Below are 17,512 nucleotides of genomic sequence, written 5' to 3' on the forward strand. Positions count from 1 at the left end.
ATTCCCTTCGCGGGAGGCGTGTGTGCGCGTGTGCACGTGTGCGTGCGCGTGCATTGGTGCTCGGGCGCCCCCGGGCCCGCGGCACCCCCTCCTAGGGCCGGCGGGGCCCCCGTCTTGAGGCTCGGAGGGCTGAGCTGCCTGCCCGGCGCTTGGCCAGCGGCTCTGCTCCGGGGCAGGTGCCCAGCAGGTACAGCCTGCCGGGCCTGGGAAGTCCCGGAGCAGACCGAGCACGCTCTCCCTCTGTCTCCTTCTTTCTGGGGATGCCCATTGGGGACTCGCTCCAGGAGCAGCCTGGGGTCCTTGGGGGGCCTCAGGTTCGTGTCCTGCACCAGGCAGAAGAGCAGCAGATGGCTGGTCAGAGCCTCGACATTGCCTGCATTTGCCTAGGCTCGTGCAGAACCCTGGCTGCGGGGAGGGGAGGGTCCGGGCGCCTGGGTGAGGCCCCAGCCCCTTTCCTGCCTGCCCTCCCTGCCCTCCAGCTGCAATCCAGCTGTGCCTGGGCCAGCGCCGGGCAGAGGAGCTGAGCCACGCACGGATGCAGGAACAGGACGCCGGTGGGGCGTCCTCAGGGCCCAGCAGCTCCCGCAGAGCTAGGCCCCTGCGGCTTCGTGCCCCTCCCGGTGGGGCGACGGGCCTGCCTGGAGCCGCGGAGCAAGTCACGGGGGCGGAAGTAACAAGTGCCCACCCGCCTGAGAGCCCTGCGTTCCCACGGCTGCTCCGGCCTACAACGCCAGCCCTGGGCTTTCTGGGCGAGAAGCCGCAGGTGCCGGGTTGCTGACCAGTGGGCTCAGCCTCCGCCCGGCTCCTGAGGCCAGCCCGCGTGGGGGGGGGGACACTGACCCCGAGGAGCCCCAAGAACTGGCTGCCCATGGGAGCGTCACCCCACCACGGCAACCAGGGGGTTCCCTGGGGAGAGCTCCCAAAGGGCAGGGGTGTCCTCGCCCTGCTTCCCTAAGTAAGACCCCAGGCTCACCTCAACCCCAAAGCTCAACAGGCTGGCAGGTTCCAGTCAGGGGGCGCCCTCCGCCGCTTGTCTGATGGCAGAGGAAGCTGTGGGTAAGTTGACAACTGCACCCATCCATCTACCCTCCATTTCTTCTGTCCTCAGTGGACCAGAACGGGGTGCTGAAGGCCCAGAGGTGAGTGCAAGGTCACCTTGCCGGGGCCCCAGTCCACAGGTGCAGTCTCCAGGGACCTTGCTGCTCAGCACCTCCTCGTCCTCAGAGAGGGGGTGCCTGAGCCCTTAGGTGAGCAGCAGAGGCTCAGGGGGGCCCAAAGCAGGTTTCCAAGCTGTGTTCCTTTTCACGGGCAAGTAATATTCTGCTGTATGGACGTGTCCTGTGCTGCTCCTTTGTCAGCAGTGTTTGGCAAGTGTGTTTCCACGCAGATGGGGCTGAGGCCCTCCCTCCCCTGCCGCAAGCCTGTCTCCTGGCCATGTCCTGGGGACCTTTAGGACTTTGGGGACCAGCACCTCTCAAGTCTTTCTGGGAAGAGATGGCCCCCCAGTCCTCTGTGAGCCGTGGCTGCTTGGCTGGCCAGGGACTCCCTTCCCGCTAGGACACGGGTGTGAGGCAGCCTGCGGGGTGACTGCGGCCGCCACTGCTCCCTCCACCTGCTCCCTCCCAGCGCCTCTGCGGGCCTGGCCTGGACCTCCCAGGTGGGCTGAGGCGGGGAGGGGCGGCTCCTCCCTGGAGTCCTGGGGTTCCCTGCAGGTGGGCTGCTCTGGGCGGGCCTGTCCCGGGCCTCCCTCTCCACCCCGCTGCTCAGGACAGAAGGGGCGCTTCTGCCAGTGCAGGAGGCGGGGGGTGGGGTGGGTGGGTGGGTGGGTGGGTGGGTAGGAGCGTGTGCTGGAGAGGAGGAAGGCCTCTGGGGTCTGAGCTCTGAACAGGGCGGGGCGGGCGGCTGGCGTGAAGCTCCCTCCCCCCACAGGCCCTGCCTTTGGTCTTCCTGGTGGGTCACAGTTATTGCAATCCGCTGTCATTGCACATCTGGGTCTGGGGGGGACGTGGGGGGTGACCCCCCGAGCACTGGGACTTTCCCAGTGTCACACAGTTCTGAGGGAGACCGGTGGCCAATCCCGAGAGGCTGCGGGACATCCCGGCGCAAGCTCCTTACGTAATGTCAGGGCGACTAGGATGCAGGGGCCTAAGAGCAGCGGGCACCAGCGATCTGAGGTCTCTCCGGCCCCACGCACACGCTCGGTGCGGGGCCTGGGGTAGGTGCAGGCGCGTCAGCCTGGCCTGCCGTCCAAGGTGACCTCGGCCCTCATGCCTTAGGGCTGGCTGGGGAGCCCGGCCCGGCCCGTCACCACCTGATCTGGTCCCGCGGGCCAAAGGGCAAAGCCCAGGGGGGACCCAGGGGAACTCGGGGTGGGCGTGGGGCTCTGCCCACTGCCGCCGGGTGCGGGGAGGGGGGCGGATCCCCTCCCCCCAGTCCTGCATCCGGAAGGAAGCCGCTCTCGGGTCTCCCCAGGGCACCCCGGGGAATGGATTGGCAGGGGGCTCAGAGGCTGCTTGGCTAAAAATAGCCAGGGGATCACAGGGCGGGATGGTGGGGGGGGGGAGGGTTGGCGTCCGGGGAGGGGCCGGGAGGGGACAGAGCCAGCGCCCAGGCCCGGGACCTCTGCGAGGGCTGGGGCTCCCGTCCCGTTCCCCGCGGCCAGGCCAGCGGAGGCCCAGCTGACGGGCTATTTTTTCCCCTGCTTGACTAAATATGGTCAGGGAGCAGGGCCCGAGGGGGGCCCGGGCCGGGTGGCGTGTTTGGGATGCTTGGCCGGGTATATAAGACTGCCAAGGTGAGGCTGCTGGGGATCCCGGGGCCCCACACCCTCCCGCCGCGGCGGCCGCGGGCCCTCCCTCCCCTCCCTCCCCTCCCCCGGCCTGCGGGAGTGTGGCGTGTGGGGCCCTGTGCCCGTGTGAGCACGCACACCCCGGCCTTCCCTTTTGTTCTACCCTGACCTCTAGCTCGCGCTCTGGGGTGCAGGAGCTTCCTGCAGCGGCCGCCCGAGTGCAAGGTGTGCGGCACTGCTGCTTCTGAACTCTGCATCAGCTCGCTCCTCGCTCCCTCCCTCCCTCCCTCCCCCTCTCCCCCTCTCCCCCTCTCCTTCTCTCCTAAGATCTCCCTGCTGTGAAGTCTGCGCTGCAGCGGGAGGGCTGGGGGAAGGGCAGGGGTGCAGAGCTGGGGGGCCCGGTGTCTTCTTTCTCTCTCTGCCCCCCCCCTCAAGTGCGGACTCCTCTGGAGCTTGGCCACCCCCACCCCTGCATTTGCGATTGGCTCCGGGAAGGAGCGGCTGGCGCTGGCCGCCGCTGCAGCATCTCCAGGGGAGCCGAGACCCTGCACAGCCGCCGCCCGCCCGCCCGCCCGCCCGCCCGGGACCGCCGCAGCCTCGGCAAACTTACCGGCTCCGGTGGGGGTGTGCCTGCCGGCCAGGTGAGTGCCCGGCGGGGAGCCTGGAGTTTGCTCTCGGCGGCGCGTGCCATCATCCACATTTGGAAAACTGCAGAGCCAGCAGCGGCCGCGCCGGGCGGGCGGGCGCGTTCAGCGGCATGCGGGAAGTTTGACATGCGGCTTTCTGTAAGAAAGCGGCGTCCCTAGGTGCTCCGCGGTTGGTTGCTGGCGTGGAGGGGGCTGCCGTTCTGGGAGGGGGGCTTGGCTGGCCAAGTGAGCCTGGCCAGGGCCAGCCACCCGGCAGGGGGCTCCGCGTTCCTAGGAACTTACTGAATCCACCCAGGAGGCGCCGAGGGGCCGGGCTCTGGCCGCTCCCCAGCCTGTTGGGGTCAGCAGGGCGCCTGTGCCAGCCCTGGGGGTGGGGGGGGGAGCCTGGGGGAGGGGGGTGGGGTCCCTGTGACTCTGGGGCAGAAGCTGGGCCCTGGACAGCCCTGCTGGCCACCGGGCTAGCTTAGAGGGGGCTGCCACGCTCCTACGGCCGTGGAAAACTTTGGGAAGTGTCTGGAATCCCGACGGGAGCTGGCCGGGCTCTCCTGCCCTTCGTGTCCCCCGAACGCTCAGCTGGCCCCCAGATGCTATTCATAGGAGCACCGGGGAGCCCAGGGGGCCCGGGGCGGCAGCACTGTTCTCCCCACGCTCAGGGAGCCGGGACGGAGGCCCAGGCCCGGGAGCTGGGGCTGCTGCCTCAACTGTCCTCTCCTCGGGTGTGTGGAAATGAAACACACACACATACACACATGCACAAGCACACACACACACACCCCAGCAGCCATGTGGGAAGGGGTGGCCTGCCTCTGTCCCCTGCCGGGCGGCTCTTTGCTGCACAGGAGTGCCTCTCAGAGCCCTAGCACCCCCCCTTCGAACCCCAGTCCCCCACGGCCTAGGAACCCAGGCAACGTGCTTTGCCGCGTCTGCACACTGCATGCTCGCAGCGACCTGGCCCTGTCCAGTGAGCGGAGTCTGGACACGCGCTGGGCCATCCCCTTGAAGGGTCACCCGATGCCACCGTGCTGACCGGGGAGAACCGGCCGGTGGGGGCTCTCCTCCCGCGCCCTGCCGGGCCGGGGGCCCAGCCGGACCCTCTGCGTGCCAGCCAGCACGTCCCAGGCCGCGTCCCCAGCCCCGGCAGTGCCACCTGCTTCGGGGACCCAGCACCGGCCTGCCAGCCTCACTGTGGGTGCTGTGGGGCCTGCAAGCCTTCCTCCTTTCCTTCCTGCTGCCCAGGGCCTGGCCCCCCGGGCGTCACCCAGCGTCCGTCTGTCTGTCTTTCCTTCCAAACTTCACACTGCCCGCCTGCAAAGTTGGGAGAGCAGAGAGGATCTTCAACTTCTCTCCCCCAGAGATCTCAAAGCGCAGCAGGGAAAACGATACAATGAAACATTCCAAAGTGCTTAGTTTGCACTTGCTAAGTTTATTTAAACAGTCTGCGGTAGGCTCATTTCATTAAAAGCCCGGGTGTACCAGGGAACACCAGGGCCAGGGCGCTAGCCCCTGGATTTGGCAATAAACCCGGGTACAGGCTGGGCATGAGCGGCAAAGGCGGAGGTGAGGTTCCAGCCCCTCAAGGTGCGCGGGTACTGGGGTGCACTGCCCCTTACCACCATCTAGGAGGGCTCCGCTGCATGCAGGGACGGAGGCTAAGGAGAGAGAGGGGCTAGGGGTGCGGAGGAGAGAGAGGGGGGTCGGGAGGGGGCTGGAGTGTGCAGGGGACCCCCCAGCGTCCCCCAGCTGCCTTCTGGGGACATGACGCCCACAGATGGCTGTCGGATTTCTTCCTCACATCCTCAAGACAGAGGCGCTGAGCACCCTGCCACGATTCTCGTCTTGGGAGCCGGAATCCCCAGGGCCTGCTGGTGGAAGGCAGCAGCAGTCCAGGTAAGCTCCCGGGTCTGCTCTGGGCGCTCTGGGCGCGCGCCCGCCGCGCCCTCCGTCCCCAGGGGCTGGCTCCCGGGAGAAGCCGGCCCCTCCGAGTAGGTGCCAGGCTTTGAGGTTCAATCTTTGCACCCTGGTTTCTGCCCTTGATGGGGACAAGGAGACCCAGAAAGAGAGGGAGGTACTAGCGGAGGCACCAGAGCTGCCTCCTCCGAAAGTTTGTGGCAGATTTCTTCCCTGGGTGGGGGCGGAAGGTCTTATCTTGTTCTGTCGATGCAAAGTGAGCAACTACTGGAAAAAGTGACTGGGTTTCTGGGATTCGCTGTCTGCTTCTAGATCATGTGTCAGTGTATACGCATGCCTGTGTGTGCGTAAGTGTGTGTGTGTGTGTGTGTGTGTGTGTAAGGGGGGCCATAAAGGGTGCTGGGAGAGGAAGGACGGGCAGGCCCCGGTTCCGGCCGGCCAGGAGGGTGTCCCGTGCTGGTGCCGGGCAGGAAGCCTGCCGCGCTCTTTGTGCTGGGGTGGTTTGTGCCCAGGGCTCCCAGGGCAGCCGGTGCCCGCCGATCTACCTGCTTGGGAGACATACTTCTTTATATGCCCATATGGACCTGCTAAGCTATGGAATGTAAAGAAGTATGTATTTCAGGCCAGGACCTCTCTCGCCTGGCTGAGGGGCGGGGTGCGTCGGTGGGGGCTTGCGCGGGTGGGCGCACGGACGCGCCGTCCGTGGCCGGGCAAGGGCTGGGCCAGGCTGCCCGAGAGGGACCGGCACGTCCCTGCCGGCATTGTTCTGCCACTTTGCCTGTGTCAGCAGGTGGAAGCGCTCATCAGACATTAAATATTCAGCGTGCTGACTGCGGCAGAGGGAGGAGGCCCTCTGGCTGGCGTGGGGTCCTGCTTGGGTCCAGCAGGGGCTCGGGGCACGAGGGTGGGCGCCGGTGCCCAGAGGCATTGCCGTCATGGCTGTCTGGGAAGAGGCACTCCCCAGCAGACAGCGCCGTGCTGGGCGGAAACAGGAGGACGCAGACCCGCAGGCTGGCAAGCGAAGGGTCCTGGAGGGCCTTGCTGTGAGCAGGAGGAGGGGCAGGGAGGGGCGGGCTGATGGCCACGTGGCCGAGGCCCTCGGGGGAGGAGAGTCCCCTGGCTGTCACTGGGCAAGGCAGAGGACGCTGGGCAGGGAGTGCTGTGGGCAGAGGCTCTGCCGGCCCTGGTACGGGGCGGCCTGTGCCTTCCGGGCCTCTGTCCATGGTGGGGCACACCAAGGTGAAGTGAGCCCGGATACTCTGAGCCCCCCAGTCTGTGCTGCCTCCCCCCTGCTTGCGGCCCCAGGACCCCTTGGCTTCCCAGTTTTACCAAATCCATCTGGAGGAAGTTTTTGCTGTGCTAGCCAGCGAGGTTTCTGCAGAGCCCTTGGCCTTCGCGGGCTGAGCTCCGCGCTCTTCGCTGCTCGCTGGACGCGTCATGGAGAGGGTGGGGCTGACATCCTTGAGGTCCCAGGGAACGAGGACAAGGTCTGGATCCAGAGTGCGGACTCTTCCCACTGTCCCCTGCGGCAGAGGCAGCGTGGAAGGCTCTGGGCTGCCGCGGGAGGGCGGCTGGCTGGTCCCCGGGGTCAGCGCCGCGGCCAGGCCCGCGCCCCCGCACCGGGCTTTTTCCTGTGTGTCAGCTCTGTGTTCCAGCTGTCCCCGCCATGGCAGCTGGCTGCGCCGAGCAGGTGCCCTGCTCATCCTGCGCCCCAACCTTTGTCAGGAATGTTAAGGGGGGCACAGACCCTGCCAGCTGTGCACACCGGGCCTGGGGCGGCCAGGTTTCGTGAGTGGCTGAGGCCAGCCCAGGGTCCTCCGACTAAGAGACCCGGCGCGAATCTGATCTTCTAGACGGCTCCCACCCGGGGTCTTGAGTTGACTAATTCAGGGGGTGGGGTCTCTGAGTTCAGGGTCCCTCTGACTTTCCACCGCCTTCCTTCTGGAAGCTGCGTTCTCTGCTGACCTCTGGCTACACAGCCAGGGGGTGGCACGGCCCTGGCCCTCTCCTCCTGGTGGCTGACGGCCCCGGCGGGCCCGTGCCCAGCACCCCCGGAAGGTCGGCTCCGCCCTGCTCGCTCGCAGCTCCGGCCGCGGGCAGGGCAGCAGCCGGGTCTGCAGCCACGGAGCCCACCCGAAGCCGCAGAGGCTCCACTGCCTCGCGCTGGATGTGTTGCCATACATGAAAGCTTTATTGCAGGATGTGGTGTTTAAATAAAAGCATTAGCGTTTTGGAATTAGGTTTGACTGAGCAGTAAAACTAGAGGGTTTGCAGGGAGCTTGCCGCCGCCTCCTTGGTTATAAATCACCTCTGCTCTCTCAATCTGCGGGATTGAAAACGAGCACTGTTTGGACACCCGAGTCCCTCTCCCTAACGTGTGTCCCCACAGGCCGCTTCCCTGGGGACACCGGCGCGCACGGTTGACATGTCCTGTGCACCAGTGCTAAGTCCTTCCTCGGGGCGGGGAAGTGGAGGAGACGCACGCCGGCGCGGCGTGGGGGCGCTCAGGGCTGCCTTTGCAAAGTGGGTCAAGGTGGGCAAGAGGGGCGCGTGGCCTCCTCCTTAGCATCACCCTGCAGACGCCACCATGGACGTAAAGCCGCAGTCCAGGAGAAGGGAGAAGCAGCCTGGATGTGGCTGGTGGAGGTCAAAGAGAACGCCCTGCTCCCCGGGGACTGGCCTGCGGTTTGGGGCCCCGGTGGGCATGCCCGGGGACTGGCCTGTGTTTTGGGGGCTCCGTTGGGCATGCCCGGGGACTGGCCTGCGGTTTGGGGCCCCGGTGGGCATGCCGCTTGGAGAGGAGGGTCATGCTCCTTTCTCTGAGGAGGAACTTTGCAGGGCTCTGCACATTTAGAACTTTCTGGAAATGTTTGTGCTGCAGCAATGAAACAGTTACCTGGACCACGTTGGAGGAGTGGTAGCGGCAAGAATCGTGGGATTTCTGAGTCCGGGGATGAAACGGGTCAGTGCTTTTTCCCTACGGCCCACAGACCCAGAGACGCTGCAGGAGAGATGCCACACGAGGGCGGGACTGGCGTTGAGCTCCGGGGAGGACTCGCGTGGCACGGGCCGGCGGCGCCTTGGCGTGCGCACACGTGTGCGTGCGTGCGTGCGTGCGTGTGAGGGGAACTGAGCTCTCGTGGTGTAGCCGGGGGTCCTTTTCACGAGCGGCGCGGCGTGGTGAAGCACCCTCGTGGAGAGCCCCCCCCCCCCGCAGAGGGCCTGCTGGCTGCCGCTGGCGCCGTGGGTGGGCGGCCCAGGGCCCTCTCCGCCCCTCAGCAGGGCGTGGGGAGGCTGGGGCAGAGGCGCTGGGCTTTCTGAGGGAGTCTGGCCTCGTCCGCAGTTCTGGGCCGGCCAGCAGCCTCTGCCGGGGGCGCCCGGCGCCTTGCACCAGGGGAGCCGGGCCTCGGGAAGGGGCGGTGTCGGCAGCGCCTGGAGGCTGCGTCGCGGGCTGCGTCCTGGGCCTGGGCGACCTGCGCGGTAAGTATCCGGGGTCAAGGCTGGAGCGGGCTCTGGGCAGGCGGAGGAGGGGCGGCGGCCGCAGTGGGGGAAGCGGGCGGGCTTCTGCAGAGCCGCTGCCGGGCTGCAGCGCCCGCAGGTGCATGCCGCTCGCCTCCCAAGGGCAGGGCTGCAGCGCCCGCAGGTGCATGCCGCTCGCCTCCCAAGGGCAGGGCTGCAGCGCCCGCAGGTGCATGCCGCTCGCCTCCTCAGACGCGAGTCCCCACCGGCTCCCCACAAGCGGCCGCCGCGAAGGCGGGGAGGCGTGGCTGGGTCCCCGCCCTGCAGCTGGGTCTCTCGGCCGGGTCTCTGGGGTGCCTGGGCTGAGGGCGGCGGTGACTGATGGGGACCACAGAGGCACTGGGTGTGCGGAGCCCCCCGTGTCCAGCCAGGAGAGCAGAGGACGGGGGGCGGGCAGGCGTGCAGGGCGTAGGGGTCTTAGGCTATTTCCCAGCCCGGGAGGACCCCAAAGGCAACTTGGACTCTGCGGCCTCCTCCTGGAGGCCGCAGTGCTGGCTTGGGCGGGCCTGCGTGCCGCGGCGTGTGCGGAGGACAGGCTTGGGGACGTTGACTCAGGGTATTTTTAACTTGAGGGAGGAGAGGCAGCAGCTGTCCCGGGGGCTCCGGGGGGCCTCCGGGGGGCTGGAGGACGCCCGGGGCAGATGTGCGCCCAGGCCAGGCCCCGTGGCAGGCCCGCGTGGCCTTGGTCATGCCCAGATATGGCCTCCGAGCCATCTGCATGCCACGGCCGGTATAAATAGTCCGCGTTCTCAGCTGTCCTGCTGGAGACGCCGAGCCCGGGTGACCTGGGGCCATGGAGGCCGGGAGCCCCGGGCCCCGCCCGCAGGGCGGCGGAGGCTGCCCCGGCCTGGGCCCTGCCCCCGGCCCTGTCCCCTCCAGGTGCCGAGCGGGGGGGGGGGGGAGCGGGCGTTCCCTGCGATCCTTCTCCAGGGTGCAGCGGCCCGCGTTCGGGAGAGGAGTCCAGTCCTTGGGGCAGGGTCTGCAGGGTCTGGCAGGGACGGGGTGAGAACGCAGTGGGGGGGGGGGGTCCGGGCTGGCAGGCGCCCCCCGGAGTTCTGAGGCTGGCCGAGGTGCCCCGTTAGCTGCCCCTGCCCCCCGGCTCTGCGCGCTGAGCTCCGGCAGTGAGGTGAGGTGCACCGAGCTTGTGGCTCCACTGTCCCCCCCAATCCCCCCACAGCGGGGTGTCAGGTGGCGCCCACCGTCTCAGGACGCGCCAGCCCAGCCGCTCCCGCCGCTCCAGGGCTCCCCTCCCTCCCTGACCGCAGGGCTCTGGGACCCCCAAGTCTCCTTTTGAAATGGAAGCCTTATCTCGAGATGATAAGCATTATCTATGAGACAGATAATACAACCTGCCTTGTCATTTTTTGCAAAGGACAGCAAGAAGCCCCACAAGGTCGTACCCCACAAGGTCGTACCCCACAAGGTCACGCCCCAGGCCCCTGGCTCCCCGCAGCCCCTGCCCCACCCGCGGCCACCGGGGACGAACCCAGCCACCCCAAGGCCTCCGCAATTCCACACGCTCCCGTGGACAAGTTTATTAAAAACCCGGGCCACTCTGCGTGGAACTTTTCTCAGTGGTGAGCAGTGAATAGTTGTTTTTTTTTTTTTTTTTTTTTTTTTTTTTTTTTTTTTTTGGCCAGTCCTGGGCCTTGGACTCAGGGCCTGAGCACTGTCCCTGGCTTCTTCCCGCTCAAGGCTAGCACTCTGCCGCTTGAGCCACAGCGCCGCTTCTGGCCGTTTTTCTGTATATGTGGTGCTGGGGAATCGAACCTAGGGCCTCGTGTATCCGAGGCAGGCACTCTTGCCACTAGGCTATATCCCCAGCCCATGTGAATAGTTTTTGACCAGATAGAAAAGTTAGGGATTTGGGTGGAGTGGGTCTGGCCGGCGTTTGTCTGAGTCGGGATTGCTGATACGGAGAAACAACGCCGCTTCTGCGGGGTGGAGGGGAGCTCGCAGGACCTGCCTTTGCCGTTGGGCTCTGAGTCTTCCTGGAGGCTGCCCGGTGGGACTGGGTGTCCTCCCAGGAGCCCCAGAAGACTCCTGGGCGAACCCACCCCAGCCTGCACTCACACACTGGGCAAATCATAATCCTTCGTGATCAATTTTGACAATTAACCAAAATGTGGCACCAGAAATTAATGTCAGGGCAAATCCGAGTGAGTGCTGAGGGGCAATGTTAGTGTGTGGAGAGATATTAGGTTACTGATGTTTAAATTTTAACAGCTCCGTAGTAAGAAACACAAAAGCACTCAGCCGGGATGGCAGGAGGGGGCGCCAGAGTCTGGGGTGCCGTCCGCTGGGGTGGCCCGGGGGGCAGTGGGCGGCTGGGCTTGGGCGCCCAGCGTCTGTGCCCGGGGCCCCGGTCACTGCGAGGCCTCGGGCGCAGCCCGGCTCAGCCCTCGGCCGGCCCGGCAGCGTCTGTGATTTGGCTCTGGTTGTTCTTGAGCAGAGGCTGATGTCCCGAAGGGCTCTGGTCCTGTGTCCATTGTGCTGGAGCGAGGGGCGCCGGGCCCTGGACCCGGCGGTGTGGCTTCTGCCGCGTGTCCTGGTGAGGGCCGTCCGTGCGGTGCGGGAGAGCCCCCTCCAGGCGGGCGGGCAGGGGTTCCTGCTGAGCTGTGCCAGGCATCCAGTGCCCGGTATTCACACGCCTCGATGCCAAACCCCTGAGTCCCCCTTGGAGATCCCGAGGCCCGGAGAGCCCGAGGAAGTCCCCTAGAACTTCCAGCCTTGGGGTGGGACGCTGACTCCAGAGCGCAAGGTCCCCCTCTCCCCAGGACCGAGGTTAGAGTGCGTTCGGTGGACAGCCGTCGGCGTCCACGTTCTGGGCTCCGTCCTCCGGGGTCCGGGAGGGGTCCAGGAGGCCCTCCCCGCCCCTCCCCTTCTCCAGCGTGGTCATCCGGCCTTGCGGGGCCAGGCTGGCCCGTGGGGCTGGCCCCGCCCTCGGGGGGGGGTCCCGGCCGCACTCCCTGCTCCGTCTCGCTCTGCGCAGCTGTTTGCTCCACTTATGACTAATTGGACACAAGCTACGTTCTCGCAGCATCTAATTTCCCACTGATTTTTACAAGGCCGCTGGTGCGCTCGGCAGTGGCCGCCTGCGTCCCGTGTCCGTGGCTGCTGGAAGATGCTGAGTGTCCGTCCCGTGCGGCGGCTCCGTCCGCAGACGTCTTAAAACCCGTGTGACTGTGTGCGCCCTAAGACGCACACGCGGCAGTGGCTGCGGCCTCGTTCTCTGCGCACCCGGGGAACAGCGAGGCCGAGGGGACCGTGCCCGGGGCTCCCCCGCCACGCCGCCGCCCGCGCCTCGCCAGGCTGGGCTCCCGGGCGTCCCCGCCTTCCAGCCCGGACGGGGCCTGCGCTGCGGGGGGCTGGCCGCGCCGCTGCTGGAGCTTCTGCCGTCCGGGGCGGGCCGGGGTGGCTGGGGCGGGCCGGGGGGGGGCTTGGCGGGGTGACACCCCGCCTGGAAGCATGGGGCGAGTGCCCGGGGGTGGGGGTCTCCCGGGAGAGGCGGCTCCGTGGAGCCCTGGCCTGTGAGCCGCGGCGCGTGGGGCCTCTGTGCTGTTGGTGTCTTTTTTTTTTTTTTCAGGAAGAAAATAAAACTATGCTTGTAAAAATGCCGAGGCTCTGCACGGCTCCGGAGGGTGGGCGAGGCTCCTGGGCGCAGAAACGCCTGCCAGCCAACGGAACAACCGAGCAGGGGGTGCTGGTCGTCTCCCCCCAGGGTCTGGGGGCCATACCGTGAGCCCGGCGTCCCAGGTCTCCCCGAGCCGTGGCCACGTCCCTCAAACCCCCAAGCCGGCGACCCGCTCGTTCCGCGGGGCAGGACGGGGCCGCGCGGGGACGGGCCGCGTGGGGTGAAGGTCGGGGCCTGGTCCCCCGCCGCCCCGGGGCGGTCGCCCAAGGGGACGCGGCTGGGCTGGGCCTGGGCGGGGTGCCGCCGGCCTCGGTGTCCCCTTCCTGTTGGGGTGAGGTGGGGGGCAGCAGAGGACAGCGGATAGTGAGTGACACAGTGGCAGAGTCTGGAGCGGGTGGCCCCGATGCCTGCCTGGGGCTGGGGCGGAGCCGAGGGGACGGGGCGACCCCCCTGAGGGGGCCGGTGTGGCCCAGGCAGGCGGAGGTTTGTTGAGGAAGCGAGGCCATGCTTGTTTGGGGGTTTCCCCTGCGGACCCAGGGATGGTGGGACAGGAGTCCGAGGCTCTGTGGGGGAGGACGGGGGCCCGGGGCCCGCCGCGCAGGGCGCTCCCCCGGGCAGTGCCCACCTCGCAGGACGAGGCTGCCCCCCGTCAGGGCTGGGCACGCGCAGGGTCCCGCGGGGAAATTGGAGAGAGAGGGTGTTGGGGCGCTCTTCCCCGACGCCACCATGGCCGCCGCAGGCGTGGGGCCAGACCCAGAGGCGCTGGGTCCTTTGCCGGGGGGGGGGGGGGGGCGGCTCCCGGAGGGCCCAGCTCACCACGGCGCGTGCCGGGGGCCAGAGGGGCCTGAGCCGCGGGGCGCTCAGGGGGCACAGGGCGAGCCGGCTGCCCGTGGTGCGACAAGGACACGGCGTCCACCCCCCCGCGCGCCCAGAGCCCGGGGCACCGGGGACGCGCCTGCCCGGCCCCGCTCCCTGAGTGGAGTCACCGGGGACGCGCCTGCCCGGCCCCGCTCCCTGAGTGGAGTCACCGGGGACGCGCCTGCCCGGCCCCGCTCCCTGAGTGGAGTCACCGGGGACGCGCCTGCCCGGCCCCGCTCCCTGAGTGGAGTCACCGGGGACGCGCCTGCCCGGCCCCGCTCCCTGAGTGGAGTCACCGGAACGCGCTGCCCGGGTCGCCAAGGGCAGAGGCTGCGTGGGCGGCCGGCTCGGCCCTCGGAGAGTCTGCCCGGGGCGGGGGGGGGGAGGGAGGCCGAGGGCGTGGGCGTGTGTGTCGGCGTGGGGGTGAGCCCCTCAGTCCGGGCGGCTCTCGATGAAGGGGGGCAGAGGCTCAGCGGGTTCTGCACCTGGAGCCCCCCCCGGCCCAGCCGCCCTCCTCGTGGACATCGGCCACTCTCCCCCACGGACCTGGGAGCCAAATGCTTTGCTGAAGCTGGTAAAATGGAACCAAATCGACCGTTCGATGGATTTGGTCCCCTTCAACCAGCTGCAGCTGCGCATTGATCCCCGCGTGGCGCGGGAAGAGGACGCCGGGCCGACCGAGAACCCCAGCCGGGGCCACGGGGGGCCTGGCAGGCCTGGGGCCAGCTCCAGGTAAGCCGAGCCGGAGCCCTGTCACCACCCCGGCATGGCCTGGGTCTGCATCCAGGACGCCCCTCTTTGGCCCGCTGGAGGCAGGCGGCTGAGGAAAAGGAAGTTCCTGGCGCCAGGGAGTCCGCGGCCGGGTCACCTGCCAGGTTACAGTGAGAATAAACGCTTCTTTCCACACCAGAGCTGTGCCGCAAGTCTGAGTTCCCAAGCCCAGGAAGGTGGGGCCGGGGCCGGGGGGCCTTCGCTGACTTCTGTCAAACAAGCGGGTGCTAGGGTGGCCCTGGAGGACATGGGGGGCTGTGTGGCTGAGTGACCGGAGGGACGTCACCACGACACGGTGGGTGTGTCACTGGGACACGGTGGTGTCTGTCACTGGGGGACACGGTGGTGTCTGTCACTGGGGGACACGGTGGTGTCTGTCACTGGGGGACACGGTGGTGTCTGTCACTGGGGGACACGGTGGGCGTCTGTCACTGGGACACGGTGGTGTCTGTCACTGGGGGACACGGTGGGCGTCTGTCACTGGGACACGGTGGGTGTCTGTCACTGGGGACACGGTGGTGTCTGTCACTGGGACATGGTGGGTGTCTGTCACTGGGGGACACGGTGGTGTCTGTCACTGGGACATGGTGGTGTCTGTCACTGGGGGACACGGTGGTGTCTGTCACTGGGGGACACGGTGGTGTCTGTCACTGGGACACGGTGGTGTCTGTCACTGGGACATGGTGGTGTCTGTCACTGGGGGACACGGTGGGCGTCTGTCACTGGGACATGGTGGTGTCTGTCACTGGGGGACACGGTGGTGTCTGTCACTGGGGGACACGGTGGTGTCTGTCACTGGGACACGGTGGTGTCTGTCACTGGGGACATGGTGGGTGTCTGTCACTGGGACACGGTGGGTGTCTGTCACTGGGACACGGTGGGTGTCTGTCACTGGGGGACACGGTGGTGTCTGTCACTGGGGACACGGTGGTGTCTGTCACTGGGGGACACGGTGGTGTCTGTCACTGGGGGACACGGTGGTGTCTGTCACGGGGGACACGGTGGTGTCTGTCACTGGGGGACACGGTGGTGTCTGTCACTGGGGGACACGGTGGCGTCTGTCACTGGGGACACGGTGGCGTCTGTCACTGGGACACGGTGGTGTCTGTCACTGGGGGACACGGTGGGCGTCTGTCACCAGGAGGTGGTGGTCTCTGTCACCAGCGGATGCCTGAGCCTGTGGCTGCTCTCAAGACCACGTGGTGGAAGCTAGACTGTCGAGAGGAACCCCACTAGGTGCCACAGGAGGGGACCCTTGGCCATCGCTCTGCGGCGCCCTCGGTGTTCCGGCAGAGGGAGGGCCGCGGTGCCCGGGAGGCCGGGCTGCCTGTGGGCGCCTCTGAAATCAGCTGAGGGCCGGGGTGGGCTGCACGCCAGGCCCCGCCCGCTGGGCAACCCTGGGCCCCGTGTGCCATCCCAGCGCACAGGCCCCTCCGAGGGCCCTCCAGGCAGGGCGCCAGTCAGGGCCGACCCCCGGCCTCCACTGGGGAGCGGGTCCCTCCACCCAGACCAAGGCTGTCCACCTGGGAACAGGGCCAGTGAGGAAGGAACAGAGAAGACAGGCTGTGGGCGGTGGGCAGGACCCCTAGGTGCAGAGGGGAAGGGCCCAGGACAGAGGCCCTCCAGACCAGCCCGGAGCCGGGCGCTGTGCACTGTGCGCTCGGCCCCTTCACCCGGGGAACTGTGCACTCAGCACCCAGCCCCTTCACCCAGGCACTGTGCACTCAGCACTCAGCCCCTTCACCCGGGCACTGTGCACTCAGCACCCAGCCCCTTCACCCGGGCACTGTGCACTCAGCACTCAGCCCCTTCACCCGGGCACTGTGCGCTCAGCACTCAGCCCCTTCACCCGGGCACTGTGCACTCAGCACCTTCACCCGGGCACTGTGCACTCAGCACTCAGCCTTATCACCCAAACCCTGCACTCAGTACCCAGCTTCATCACCAGGCTCTGTGATCTTCAGCTCAACTCAGCTCTGATTCCAACACAGTGGTGTCCCCAAGGAATGGAGAGGTCAAGAGACTGGAGACAGCAGGGCACAACCCAGCCCGGCATAAAGAAGGCTGCAGCTCCTCTAGTACTGACCCGAACCCTAACCCTATGACCAATGACCCCCACCTGACCTCTGACCAATGACCCCCCCACCTGACCTCTGACCAATGACCCCCCACCGGACCTCTGACCAATGACCCCCACCTGATCTCTGACCAATGACCCCCACCTGATCTCTGACCAATGACCCCCACCTGACCTCTGACCAATGACCCACACCTGACCTCTGACCAATAACCCACACCTACCCTCTGAGCACTGAGCTGTACCCACACCATGACCCATAACCTACCCCACCACCGAGACCACTGACCACACTCACACCATGAGCCTGACCACACCTACTACCTCTTGGCCCTGGACCCTCCCCACCCTGGGAGCACTGAGCCACGCCCACCGTTATCATAGTGAGCCCCAACCCCCGTCAAATAGGAGCCCTGCCATTCAGAGATGCAAAGGTGAGGCCTTCGCCCTGTTAGGGTAACCGGGCTTCTCCCTGGGTTAGGCGCGGCACGGGCACAGGTCTCCTGAACGGTAGCTGTGGCTCAAGCCGGGACGTCCAGAGCCTCTGACATGGCCACAGTGGGACACTCGGTTTCCAGAGCCACTAATTCATCAGAGTGGCGAAGTAGGAGTGTTGTAAGTCTGCGAGTTCTTTATTAGCTGGGGTGATTTTATAGCAGTTCCTCTCAGCTATGACTTTGTCCCAGAGCTGTGTTTCAGAGCAGGAGGATAAAACCCCGAATCTCCTCCCTGGATCATCACTCTCCAGGGAAATGAATTGCCCTCCAGGGAAGACCAATTTGTCTAGCTCACTATCACGGACGGGACAGGCTCCTTTCCAATTGGAATGGGAGGCGATGAGAGAGAGAACTCCAGCTCCTGCTGTGCTGGAAGCCAGGGAGGAAAAGGAACTCCTCAGAGCCGGCGCTCAAGGGCTGGGAAGGAAGTATGCCCAAAGACGGCTGGGAAGGCCAGCAGGATGCTCGTCTCAGCAGGGCCACTGGAGCTCAGAGGTGTAAGTGGCCGGGACAGTGAGGTGCCACAGCTCCTGCGTGCTGCAGAGCCAGCCTGGCAATTGTCACCAGGAGCAGAGGCGCCCTGCTGGGAGCCCAAGGGTTCTGGCCTTCTTCAGTACAGCCGTGTCCCTTTTGTGGTCCTCAAGGAGGCCTCCCCTAACGTGCTGAGGGCTTCCACGCACCTGTTACAAGAGGGAACCTGAGCCTGACGTCCGCCAAGGTCAGATCTACAAGAGTACCTGTGGCAAAATTAGCTAGAAACTGATCACAGCTGGGGGCCACCCTGGAGGCCCCCCGATTCAAGCCAGGGACTCC

At 66.7% G+C, this 17,512-nt stretch overlaps 1 protein-coding gene across 1 annotated transcript; it reads left to right on the forward strand.

Moving 5' to 3' along the window:
• Positions 1 to 260: 260 nt before the first annotated feature.
• Positions 261 to 12,257, forward strand: LOC125353782 (translation initiation factor IF-2-like). Its single transcript, XM_048349437.1, has 6 exons — positions 261 to 354; positions 480 to 763; positions 2,800 to 3,013; positions 3,224 to 3,429; positions 5,204 to 5,322; positions 11,931 to 12,257. Exons 1-6 carry the CDS (start codon positions 261 to 263, stop codon positions 12,043 to 12,045), a joined length of 1,032 nt encoding a protein of 343 aa, XP_048205394.1. The 3' UTR covers positions 12,046 to 12,257.
• The last annotated feature ends 5,255 nt before the right edge of the window (positions 12,258 to 17,512 follow it).

This window comes from Perognathus longimembris, chromosome 6 (assembly GCF_023159225.1).
Source record: "Perognathus longimembris pacificus isolate PPM17 chromosome 6, ASM2315922v1, whole genome shotgun sequence".
Taxonomy (NCBI): Eukaryota; Metazoa; Chordata; class Mammalia; order Rodentia; family Heteromyidae; genus Perognathus; species Perognathus longimembris.